We start from the raw sequence: 13,263 nt of genomic DNA on the forward strand, positions 1-13,263 counted from the left end.
ATATTGTCACTAAAATAAAGTACCTTTATTTTTAGTAACTTTGAGTATTGTGTTTCTTATGATATAGTGCTATATGATATAAGTGATATAGTAGGAGCTTTGCATGTCTCCTAGTTCAGCCTAAGCTGCTCTGATATAGCTACCTCTATCCGCCTAAGCTGCTAGAACACTACTAATCTAATAATAAGGGATAACTGGACCTGGCACAAGGTGTAAGTACCATCAGGTACCCACTATAAGCCAGGCCAGCCTCCTACATCATCCACCTGAACCCATGGCACATAGATGGTCCCTGACGTGCCCTTATTCAGTAGCGGGTATATTTTGGCTTTGGGGAGCTCCATGTGTTTCTCCCTAACAAGTGATCCCATCTTCATGCACAATCCTGCATGTAGGGGATGTTCCACTTGGGATCTCACTCTCTGAGCTGGATGCAATCTTCCACAACAGTCATGTCCTCTGTTTCGAAGGATCCCTCCTCTGGTCATGATCTGTTGTACTGGAATGTTACCACAGTCCAGCAGGCTAGCAGGTGACACAATGGCTGGGCAAAGATCTTGCCTTCCTCTCTGGGCACTATCCCCCTTGTGGTCGGTTTGTCTGACCTGCATGTTTGGGAGAAACTGCAGACGTCATTGTCACTGCTCCCCTCGTGTGCACCCAAAGTGCCATCTTGGTTCTCCTGCGTCTAAGTATCTTCGACTCTTATTTCCTGGTCAGCCACTCTCCTACGTTGATGATCTTATGAGGCTTTGATGAGGCCCAACCAAAAGCCTCTCCTCTAGTTATGCCCATGCATACCATCTGTGTTGTGCCCAGCGAACCAAGCGACAAACAACATTCACCTTTCTTAGCATGCTGACAATCAAAAAAGGGTGACCGCTGCGGGAACACCTCCGAGGCCGCCTTGTGACTACTCAGTTTGGACATATAAAATAGGTTTCATGCCATATTTCTGTCAGTGGAAGGGAGCTCAGGTTAATTTTTTATGCTTCTTCCTAGTTTGCCATAAGCCAAATGCTGGACTAAGGCTCTGATGTATGCTCTTACCCTCTGACAGCAGCTTCAGGACAGACCTCCGCCCGCGGATTCAGCAGAACTTTCAATAAATTGTGGTGTCCACTCATCTTCCTTGTTGTGCAAATGTGAATCTGTTCGGGCAGGGTCCCCTTCCTTTGGCTGCGGTCGGGTCCAGGGTACCAATCGTCTCCTGGCTGGCTCACCAAAAGTTGCTAGGATGGGAATTTACCTTGACAAACAAAAGGACAAGAGGCTTTTGGCAAAACAAGAACAGTTGGTTTAGTTAAACACTATGGCCGAGAGAACAGTTACAGAAACGGGGTCTGAGGACTGTCTCAAAGTACAATCTAAGTGGTGTTTTTTTAATTTTCTCAAAGCATCATAAAAAAACAATTTCAGCATTCCCTTTTAGGTAAAGAATGTGGACCGTTGTCTTGGAATCGTAAATAAGGTCCCTGATACAAATGCAGGTGACCTTCACATTGCATGGACACATAGAGGGCCAGTGGGTAATGTGTCCATATGTCCGGCATGAGGGTCGTGTGATGACTGTGTGTTACTATGTGTCATCTTCTGATTGGCCGATTGTTCCTAGCTTCAAGTGGATTCTGACTTTATGGTGTTTTGGGAACGTGTGCATCCCTCCGGCCATGTGTGCTTTACTGGGGCCAATTTCCTTGGACCATTGTGGTGTCATTGTGCCCATCTGCGCCCATCTGTGGGATTGATCTGATTTTCCTGTTCACACAATTGTCTGCCAGCTATGTGCCATTCCACCAACGATCTGTCAATCAGTTACCTCAGACCTAGGTCTCAGAGAATGCCTGACAATGTATTTATGAGTCAGGTTGATGGAGAGTTCATAATGGGTGAATTTGATAAAAGTGATGCAATTTTGTTTTTATACATGGATATATATATCATTGTGCACATCGACATTGACTTTTTCAATATTAACACTAGCACCATGGCACAAGGGTGCCTCTATTAGCAATGCACAGCACATTGTGGGACAGCGCAAGGAGAGGATAGGCGTGTACCATATAATGTTCAAAGTATGATAAACCTGGACATGACAAAAAACTTGCAAAAATGGTGAACTAGAGAGAGAATCAGGTGTAGCGTTACCTAACCTCTGGTAATTTCAAATTTTCTGAAGTAACCTTTACGGTACACCTCGTAAGGTCTCCATGGCCTGAACAATGCCCCCAGCAATACCAGGGTGGATACTTCGTCAAAATGTGGGACTTTCATACTGAAGTTCTTGATGCATTGCATTGTGAATACTGATTTTACATCCCTCTAGTACATCTGGCAATATTTAACCCCGGGGCGTTGGCCTGTGCCACCCAAAGGTGAGTTACTAGTCTTTGGCATTCTTTTTTGTTTGAATAGCATGTTAACCCTTGTGGCTTTCTTTCACTTGCGTTCTGCTCTTAAAATTCACACATATACCCTATCTTAAACCTTTAATGTGACAAACAGTCTTGTAAACTGTTAGTTCAAGAGAACTAAAACAAACACGGTGTTCCCACGAGATAAATAGTGGTTTACAAAAGAAACAAAACTGTGCTTTGCTCTTAATTAATACACATTCTGGAAAACCATTGGGTGATCTCCGCATCTTAAATGCAACATTTTACAAAAAAGGTACATCTTGTTGCATTTGCAAGAAGGGATATTGCATGTTTTTTGAAACATTTATTATACGTTCCTGTGCAGTGTATATGAATATTTTACATAGATTAAATGCCATATATATATTTTTTTTGCCAGGCTAAACTCAGCAATTGTTGGGACCCCGATAACGCTCTTTACACAAAGCTACAGGTCTTCCTACACCCAAGCCGCAAGAGGAAAGGGTAATACTAAAGTATATGCGTATATTGCTTTATTTAACACTGTCTTGTGCGTTGCGGTTTTTTTATACATTGTTTTTTTAATTATCAACGATCTAATTAGGTAGACAAAATTATTTAATCAGACAGAGTGTGTGAACAGTAAATCATTTGCTTCCCAAATTTGAAATTAATTATGCTATTGAATTTAGAGATTTACAAAAGTATCTGATGTGAGAAAAGATTGATTTAAACTTACGTCCACAATACATCACTATAACACAGAGACTGTGGTGCAGATCTATTGATTGTCACAGGAGGAATTGGGAGTGAAACTTTCAGAGAAAGGGATTCCTCCAGTAAGTGAACATTACTAATCAACTTCAATAAAACATAACTTACACACCTATTCAGAAAATACAAAATATTAGCACTGCTGCTGTTATGATAGCAATAGAAATGTCCCTCTGATTTTTCTACGTTTCTTAGCACTTAACATGCTTTCCTCGTTACATCCTTTCGTTTATGAGGATAAGTCCACGCCCAGGAAACAAGCACCCACATTAGCCCTTCCCACCTTAAAACATATTGTTAGCTTCGCCGCCTCCCACAAGGTAATTTATAATTAACTCCAACAATCTATTATTGATTTGCCTTAAATTCAGGCATCTCGCTGTAGCTGTAGCTGCCCCTCTATCTTATCAAGGCCCCTTACTTATTTTATAAACTGTATGTAAGGATTGTGCTCTTATGGCTCTACGCTTGACACCATACCGTTGTCTCTATACATTACACTTTCGTTTCTATTGATAGATACCTTTGTAGGCAAGACTGAGCCTTAAAATATCAAACTAATATACTGGAATCCTGGTCTCCCTTTCGGCAGCGGACAACATGACAGGGCCTTCAGGAGGATATGAGCCCAATCCCTTGCAAAATAATCTATATGGTTTTGTTTTTGCAGGTTTGCAGAAATCAGGGCTTTTGTCAGCAGAACAAGAGGAGTAGCGCAAAATTAGCCCCCGCAGCGGTGCGGGGCGGGGGGGGGTGGAGGGGAGGTTGTCCCCGAGCTCTAAGGGGCACAATCAGCACAGTAACTTGGCCTGATCGCTCCTGAGTCCGATTAGGGGCTTGGGGTGGCGCCCCATGTCCTTTACAGAGAGGAGTTTGGGTTTCGTTACGCCCCTGAGCAAGACCCAGTAGTTCATCTTTCTCCTCCTTCCTCCAGTCTTCAAGAATTTCCATTTACTTTCAGAGATCACACACCATGTGGGTCTACACGTTAGGGGTTTTAATGATGTGGAGAAAGGAGGGTCCCTATCTATGTAACCCCATGTTTCACTTCGTAGACAGTATTTTCGATCAGTTCATGAAATCCTCACAAGACATGTGGCTTGCATATTTGATTCGTAGACGAAACAATGAATCCACGGGTCTTTTGGGGAGCAGTTTGCTTAAGCATACTACGTGAATGAGAATTTCGAGCTAATCGTTTCAAGTATTTTTGAGTGGATTAAACACTTCTTTTTAAAACTAGAGGTGTCTGCTTTTTGTGCATAAACAGTAGCACATTGTGTTTATGTCCCCGCCTATTTGGGGATTCAGTTGTGAAAAATGCTTAATATTGTTGCTTCTTCCTTATTTTATCTCCAGCTTCCTGCCAGGTACTTCTGGGTACATTCGAAATCTTACCTAGGTAGCATGGCATACAGCATGACTAAATCATCCACGAAGGTTAAGCACAGTTCTGCAAAGTCAGTCAGTGTATATCAGACAATTGCTGCCTTGGCAGATATATTTTTCACTGGTTGAGACGTGTTTTGTTCTTTAGGGTGCTTATATGTACCATGGTAATACAAGAGAAATTATTACATAGGTACTGAAGTCTGAAATACAGAAGTGATGCTCACCGATTTCCCCTCTTACTAAAAAAAAACATAGAAAACTCATACAACTTCAGATCAACAGAGGTAGAACTACAATTCCACACAAGGGCATTAAAGCTAATCTGAAACTATTAGATCACAAAAAGAACATGAAACTCTTTCTGATATTTTGACCTTGGTCATTTTACAGTAGGGTAGCCATTCTGAGTTGTGATTGCTTTTTAAACGGTGGTGACCAAGGTGAGGGAGATTAAAGTGTGGAGGGTATCTTCAAGTTCCCACTGACAGGCCGTTAGGTTGAAGCGCTGTTTATTGTCCTGAACTGTTCCTGGGGTACCAGAACTACTAGAAAGGAATGACAGAAGACTTTGATATTATGGTAGTAATTCTGGCTGGCTAACCACTCCCAAAACATTTCTTAAATGCAGAAACAGTGCTAGTTTTCCTCTTGTCTAGAAAGGGCAGAATCTTACCAAACTCTAATAGACTTGAAGGGAAACTGCAGCCCCTAGCTGAACTACTAAAACTTGAAAATGGGAGTTGCTGGAGCGGTGCCTAATATTATGTGAAGACCAGTGTACATGTCAATCCGTGTTTAATAATAGGAAAATATGCATTTTACAATATTAAAACAATCAATAACAGACATATTTGTTAAGCACCGCATAGGTCATCCTGATCTTGAAAGAGTTATGCTTGGTAGTACCCAACTCAATGGTATTCATTTTATCATCATCAACATGAAGAAAGGCTGAGTGGACATGTCAGAATCTGAACCTTTGAGCAGGAGGCCAAAGACAGATTACTGGAAATTATGCCACCAGATTTATGCTCCAGTCACAGTAGGTGGGAACATCAATGTTGTCATTGTTGCATAGGAGAAGACCTTACTTAATCGAAAGAGTGGCTTAGGAGCTGGCGAAAGGCATGACTGGTGGCAGCTTGGTTTCACCATCTTGAAACATGGCCTCCTGGGTAATGGAAAAAGGAAGTGCTGCAAAAGGAGATGGAGGGACTGCAAGAAGATAATTAGGATTGAGTAGTAGAATTTCTCCAATCCCTCGCTAATGCACAGTATAATTCTGGCACTTCCACCACAACCACCTCAGAACATTCCTCCATCTGAAGAAAAGGCCCTGTTCGATGAAGAATTCCGTCTTATGACTTCTAACTCCTGCTGAGAGAAGGGAACTTACACAAGGGGTTTAAGATTCCTGAATTCCACTGTCAGTGTCACTCAAGCAATGGAACTACTCTCCATGTATCAAGTGGTTGGCCACCTGTTTATTTGCTACAAGGACACAAAAAGGAGAAGGATTCCTGAATGCAGGAGGGCCCAGTTGACTAAGGAGATTTGGCTGGAGAAATAAATGGGGGCCAGAAGCCTGTCCTGGGGAACAGGAGGCTGCAGCACTGACCAAAAGACAGTTTGCTAGCAGTTGGAGACTCAAGGTAAAATCTTTGACTAGGACAACTGATTGGTGTATTCACCCTCTGCTCCATCACGGTCAGTCAGAAATTGTGCCTAGATCTTGTCTATTGCAAACTGGTGTTTGTCTGAAGTTCTTGAATTGTCAAGGTGGGTTTTAACTTAAAACTTCAAAAATGAATATCATTTGTTCTCCTTAATTTATTTTGATGATCTAAGTTTTCTTTTGCTCATTTTCTACATTTATTTGTGAATTGTATTGTGTTGTGTTATCTTGTTTTCAATTGCTGGTACTTCATGAACTTAGCACTCATTCCTCTGGGGATTTTATGCTGCTTGTACCCTAACTACCAGTGTGGAGAAGAGATTCTCTCAGAACCATATTTTGACCTAATCGGGGTGGGTTTATTGACGTAGTAGGGGTCGCACCTCTCAAATTGCTGTTCACCCCAGATAATATCGTGTTGACTTTACCTTGTTTAACTAGGAGTCTGGCCTCATCAAGCAGATTCAAGTACCAGGATGTAACTCTATAACTCAGGCAGAATCTATAGCCTTCAGGATGTGAAATGTGGCAAAACCCTGAACCTTCTGAAATTAATATTACTCCTAGAAATAGCTCCTGTCACTCCCTTAGCTCTTACAACCCGGCATTGTGTCCAGCTGCGTACCCTAGTTTAAACAGCCATCACACACACAGTTTTCATACACATGCTGGTTAGAATACTGTTCCACTTGAATAATATTAAAGTGCTTGCAAATATCACAACTTTTGATTTTGAGACAATTAATGAGATTATATTATTACTATATCACTTGAGAAAATGAAGCTTTCTCTGAAATCCGATAGGTGTATGAGGCAAACTTGCTGTATTGCCTACATAAATCAGTAAGTGGTCCCATCCCTTCAAATTTAAATGAAACCCAATGAGTTCACTGGTCATCAAAATGTGTATTGACCAGTAGGAGGTATAAGAGGGCTGAAGTAGGCATCTCCTTGAGAAGAGAAATCTCACAACTACCTCGTCTTTGTTACTCCCACCTGTTGCCAAATGCAGAGGAAAGTGATGCGAGGTGGAAAGGGGTCAAACTTGCAGTTGGAGCAAACCCGCAACGGGTAGAGTCTGAAATTAAGGGGCATATTTATACTCCGTCTGCGCCGATTGTGCGTCAAAAATTTTGACGCACAATCAGCGCAAACGTTGCCCCGTATTTAAACTTTGACGCCCGAGCCCACGGATGACAAAATTCCACCGTGTGCGTCATTTTTTGGATGCGGCAACCCGCCTTGCGTTAATGATATGCAAGGTAGGCGTTCCCGTCAAAAAATGGCTTAAACGGACGTGCGTCGTATTTATGCTTTCGGTCAAAAATGACGCACGGCCGGGAGGCGGAGCCAGAAAATGACGCACAGCCCGATTTGCATAAAAAATTAATGCCTGGGTCAGGGCAGGCATTAAAATGGGGCAAACACACCTGTATTTAATCAGAACACACAGAACAAACAGCAGAGCAGCAGAGCTGCAACAGGAAGCCATGAAGGTGATTCTAATCCAGCGTGCACGCAGACGCAGAGCCCAGCAGCAACAACAGCAGCTACAACAACACCAGCAGGGACCCCAAAGGCAGCGCAGAAGGCAGGAGAGGATATTCCGGCCAAGAACAACCCTTCAGGGCCTCAGGGAACACAACATCATACAGAGGTACCGGTTGAACTGGCAGGCCATTCAGCAGCTGCTGCGAAACATTGAACAGCAGTTGGCCCCCACTTTGGTGACACCCCGCACCATCCCAACGGAAACAAAGCTGCTTGCCGTACTTCACATGCTGGCAAGTGGCTCTTTACAAACAACTGGTGCCGTGGTTTGCGGAATATCACAACCATCATTCTCTGCCTTTTTGTCCAAAGTACTGGACGCCATCATTCGACTGACACCCCGCCACAACTGCTTCCCTAACACACTGCAGAAGCAGCAGGAAACTAAACAGGGGTTCTACGCAATCAGTGGCTTCCCACACGTCCTTGGTGCAATCGACTGCACACATGTACGCCTTGTGCCACCTGCTGCAACTGAACACCTCTACCGCAACAGGAAGCACACACATTCCATCAACGTGCAGGCCATTGTCGATCACCAGGGATTGATCACCAACATCCTGGCTAAATATCCTGGGAGTGTACATGACTCCTTCATCTTCTGTCACTGCACCATCAATTAACACTTCCAGGATGGACGGTATGGCAATGGACTACTTGTTGGTAAGTACAAAAACCTACTTATATACTCACTACACAGCAACCCTCTAGGACACACAAAACATACACCACAACAGCAACATGTCAACAGGAACACACTGAGGTCGTGACTTCACTAACCATGTTTCTAAAGTCACCATTGAACCTGTCACACATCGGAATTTACTGTACAGCCTAATGTGAAGACGTCAATGAGTGTGGTTGCTGAAATGTCACCTTGCAAATTGGAAGTGTCCCAATGACCTTTACATTAATACATTGCATAAGTCTAAAGGTATGGGATGTCCAGGGTACTTTGAAATGAACGTGTTAACAACACTTTCAATTTTAACTGTGCATGGAACTATCATCTCACCCCCAGTGAAGACACACGGACACCTGTATCACAAATCACAATGCTAGGGAGGGCACACTGTACTGCAAATCCCAAAACATACTGCTGACAAACGGTTAGCAGACAAACACTCGTTCAGCCAAGGAAACAACACAATGCAGATGGTACAGCCTACAAGCATAGGATGTCACATTAGTACACAAAAGAGTCACAGACAGCACAAGACAACTACTGCCATGAAAGGTCTTGTCAATAGTGCCAGCTACATCAACATGATCCCATTCATTTTCTCTTGCAGCTGATCAGGGGTATGGCATCCAGCCATGGATTATGACACCATTTGGCAACCCGAGAACAGCTGCAGAGCGTGCATACAACGAGGCCCATAGGAGGACACGCAGCATTGTCGAGCGGACCTTCTGCATCCTCAAGTCAAGGTTCCACTGCCTCGACATCACTGGTGGTAGCCTCCTATATTCCCCCGAGATGGTCTGTAGGATCATCCTCACATGTGCAATATTGCACAACATTTGCATCAGAAGAAACATTCCCCTCCTGGAACCAGAGCCACACATGCCTGAAGAGGAGGAAGAGGAGGATGCTGGCCTACAACAGGAGGGGGAACTACAGAACACAGCTGCTGGTATACGCAGGCGGCAACAGATTGTAAATAATTTCTTCTGAATATGATCACCTTCACCACTTTAGTTAACAAATTTAAATAAACACCTATTATAATCACCATATCATGGTCTGGCTATTCCTTTTTACACACCTTCATCTCTACTTATCAGAATAAGAGTGTTGCCTCAGGGAGCATTGCTGAGATATTGAGTAGGACACTGAACATCCCAGAGCTTATGTGATGCCTAACATACAATGGTCACATACACACACACTCTTAACGACATATATCATGTACATATCTCCTTTGAAGGCCAATAGCAGACTGTAGGCACATTTCAGTTATCTACTGCACAGTTGATATGTCACATTACCCAGAGACAGATTTGTTGTGTAAGTGCTATTTATTGAAAAGTGCTGTAGTGCTATATGTACATTGTCCATGATTGTGAGTCCATTATAGTGATATCTTCCATTGTGATCCAACACAAGGGTTTACCAAAATGCTTTTGTCATGCTGGGGTTGCTGTTTCAGACAGTGTAGAGGGACAGACTTAGCCATTGAGTAGGAGAGAGACAATCACTGGGCTGGGTGACAAGATATACAGTGGTTAGCAGAACAGTGCTTGGGTACAGTTGTTGTAAGACTGTCATGTTTCAAAACGCAGGACTTTGGTAATAGTTGGCCATGTGGCAGGGACTAGTGCTTCCGGGTACTTTTCCTTGTGAATGTGATCTGTTCCATGTCTTCTTCTTCTGATGTGTGTGTTGCCTGCTTTGTCCTTGTTGTTGTTGGTTGTGAAGGGGCAACACACACCTCAGTGTTAGAAGACGTGGAGTCAGACATCCCAGTCGCTGCTCCCTGTGAAGGTCTTAAGGGCAGTACTGCTGCAAGGAGGGCCTGCTGGTTCTTGAGAATAGCAGCCACATCATGATGGTACGCAGCCAGGTCAGACCTGAGGGGTTCAATGTTGCATTTGTGCACGTGTTGGCAGGATTGCTGTTGTAGGTGTTGGTTCAACTGTATTACAGCTGTGCTGATTTCCTTCTGGGTTTTCTGCAGTTCCTGCAAGATAGATGTTAGGGCTTGCATAGCAGCTGCCTTATCTGCAAATGACATCATGCACGAACGCACCCCCTCAAGGCTGGCTGCCATATTTTGCATCCCCACCGCACCTCCTTGGCCAGCTCTCGCTGTACTCCAACTACAGTTCTCTCAAAGCTGGTGCCAGTGTCGTCTGAGTCCTCAGCTGTATTGGAGCTGGCAGGTCTTACAATTGGGGTGGTGGGTGGTTCCTCTGCGATGGCTGCTTGTTCTGTGCTCCTCCTTGTGACAGAAGGTGGGGTCTGGAGGGTTTCAAGGACCTTTTGGACAGTCTCCTGGGGAATGTTTATCAGCTCGTCATCCATGTCATCAGGGAAATCTGGGACAGGCATATCGGCAGGAGATCCATCTTCCTCTGCAATGAAACAGGGTACAATTAGTGTGTCTGTGTTGTGACAATTTTGATGTGACGTGCCTGCCTTTTGATGAATTCACTTTGTGATCTTGTTTTGTATTAATATCTGCAGTCCTTCAGATGGGCATTGTTTCAGGCCTATGGCCCACCTGTTTGTCACATGTATGTTATTGACTTATCAGACTTGTTAACCTCATCGCCTCTAGGTGTTGGTTTATTCCAAATAGAGAATTGCCACCTTCTTGTCCTACTCGACCCTCCATGTATATCCATTCTTATGGTGAGACCTTTCACTGGCTGTGGGTGTTCTGATGGCCCTGGCAGCACACTTAACAATCTGGACCTGCCCCAATCCCTGATCGTTCACATCGACTTAAATGTAATTGACATGTGGCATATCCTATGCATGGCAATGTTATGATCTGATATGGATGTTGACTTTGTTAATGGGTCCTGCTGATGTTGGGTAATGTGTGTTACATTGGATTGCCCTGTTAGTCATATCAGTGTCCTATTTCGTCCTCTGACTGTGCAGGTGTATTTCAGTGACCAGTTACATGTATCCCCTCCTCAATGCTGTTGTCTGAGCAGTATGACATTTGGGATGTTGCCTTGTTACCCAGGCACAGGATGGACCCTGACATATGCAGCATGGGTGTGTCCTTAGTGCTGTTTCGCTCCTATTGTTGTTTACTTTGGCTGATGTTTGTGACAACTATGGGCATTGAAATTTGAGTGTACTGGGGCCTTTGTCTTGTTTCAGGGGATTGTTGCAGATGTCATCCTCACCCCCTAATTTAGGTGTGTATGATCCATGGGGAGGTTACTGCCATTGGCTACTTGAGCTGCACACAGATCAGAGGTGGTAGTGGTAACTGTTGTCGCAGTTACATTGCAGTTGTCGGTTTGGCTAGAGGATTGCTAATAGGGCCCTAGTTAATGTAGGAGGTATGTTGGCTGACGAGTGCCAGGATGTAAGTTTGACGTAGTGGCCTTTCCTCCTGTCGTGGCTTTCCCTTTGCTCCATCGTTGGCATGACAGCATGCCCCCATGGGACTGTTGTTGGTGTAGTGTAATGGTGTGCCCCAGCTTCTGTCTGTGCAGGCCATGCCCCAATGCCATGCCCCTTTACCCATGCCACTCCATGTATATGTTGACTTCCATGCATTTTGTGGTCGTATCCCCCCTGCTTGCAGTTAACATTAGTGCATTTTAAATCCCCATGCAACTTACCCTGCATGTGCGTTGTCTCCTGGTAGTCTGCGCTGTCCTGTCCTTAAATCCCTGTGACGATCTCCTCAGGGATGACGGCTGCGACCATCTCCTCCATGTGGTCCAGGGCCTCCTGGTGTGCTGGACTCCCACCTCCAGTCTGCAGTGCTGCCTTCCTGTTCCTGGACATCTTTTCCTTGGTCCTGCGTTTGCAGTCATGCCAGCGTTTCTTGCACTCGATGACAGTTCTGCGTACTTCAGCCACACTTTTAATCTTGTCGACAATTTGTTGCCATATAGCCTCTCTCCTACTGATTGGCAACTTTGATGTGACAAACAGTTGGTGCTGGTGTTCGTCACCTCTTTAACAAGGATTTCCTGCTCCTCTGCACTGAAGGGACACTTTCTTTTCTTCTTAAAAGTGTCCTGGTTCTTGTGTGGGTCCTCCTGGCTGGTTCCTAGTCTGCTGTCATCTTCCTGGGGTCTGTAGTGGCATCTGGGATCCATTTTGGCTCTCCTCTGGTGAAATGGCTGTGTTTACTGGGGTTTTTGATGCTATTGCGTCAAAAAAAAGGCGCATATCCGGTTTGCGGTGTCGTAAATCGACCCACAGTCATTTCCGCCGCGTTAACGTCGTTTTCCTTTACGACTTGACGCCGCGGTGTGCGTCAAAAATAATGACTCCCACCTGTTGTTTGCGCCGCCGTGCGTCAAAGTATAAATATGACGCCCGCACGGCGCACCAAAATGGCGTTAGCCGGCGGTAATATTTTTGACGCAAAACTGCGCCGGCGCAGTTTTGCGTCAAAAAGTATAAATATGGCCCCAAGTGCTAGTCTTCGAGATGAGCCATAGTATTTTTCTCAAGATTTTCACTCTGTGTTTCTGTCATACAGAATAAAACCAAAACAGTCACCAATAAGACTTCAGACTTTACATGCGGTGGGTTTCCTGCCACTGGTGTGAGGGAGATGTTTCTTCTACCACATTGAATGTACATCATTCCAACCACAAAGGTCTAAATCAGGTGCTGGGGTTTGATGGTTTCCTAACACTGGTTATTTTAATTAGACTCACCATTTTTCAAACATATTAATTGACTTAAACATAGGCATCTAATAATTACAAATGTCTAATAATGAGTGTTCAGTTTTGGTTCTTTGAATTGTTATTTGTTAAACGTTTCAGCACTAGATTTGCCTT

The 13,263-nt window shown here is 44.1% G+C and overlaps 1 protein-coding gene across 1 annotated transcript in view; it reads left to right on the forward strand.

Moving 5' to 3' along the window:
• Positions 1 to 13,263, forward strand: part of BFSP1 (beaded filament structural protein 1) — a 313,377-nt gene that overhangs the window by 251,554 nt on the left and 48,560 nt on the right. Inside the window, exon 7 of the mRNA XM_069234086.1 lies at positions 2,797 to 2,882. Coding sequence (XP_069090187.1) covers positions 2,797 to 2,882 — 86 coding nt within the window. The remainder of the gene's footprint in view (positions 1 to 2,796; positions 2,883 to 13,263) is intronic.

Source organism: Pleurodeles waltl, chromosome 5, assembly GCF_031143425.1.
Source record: "Pleurodeles waltl isolate 20211129_DDA chromosome 5, aPleWal1.hap1.20221129, whole genome shotgun sequence".
Classification (NCBI taxonomy): Eukaryota; Metazoa; Chordata; class Amphibia; order Caudata; family Salamandridae; genus Pleurodeles; species Pleurodeles waltl.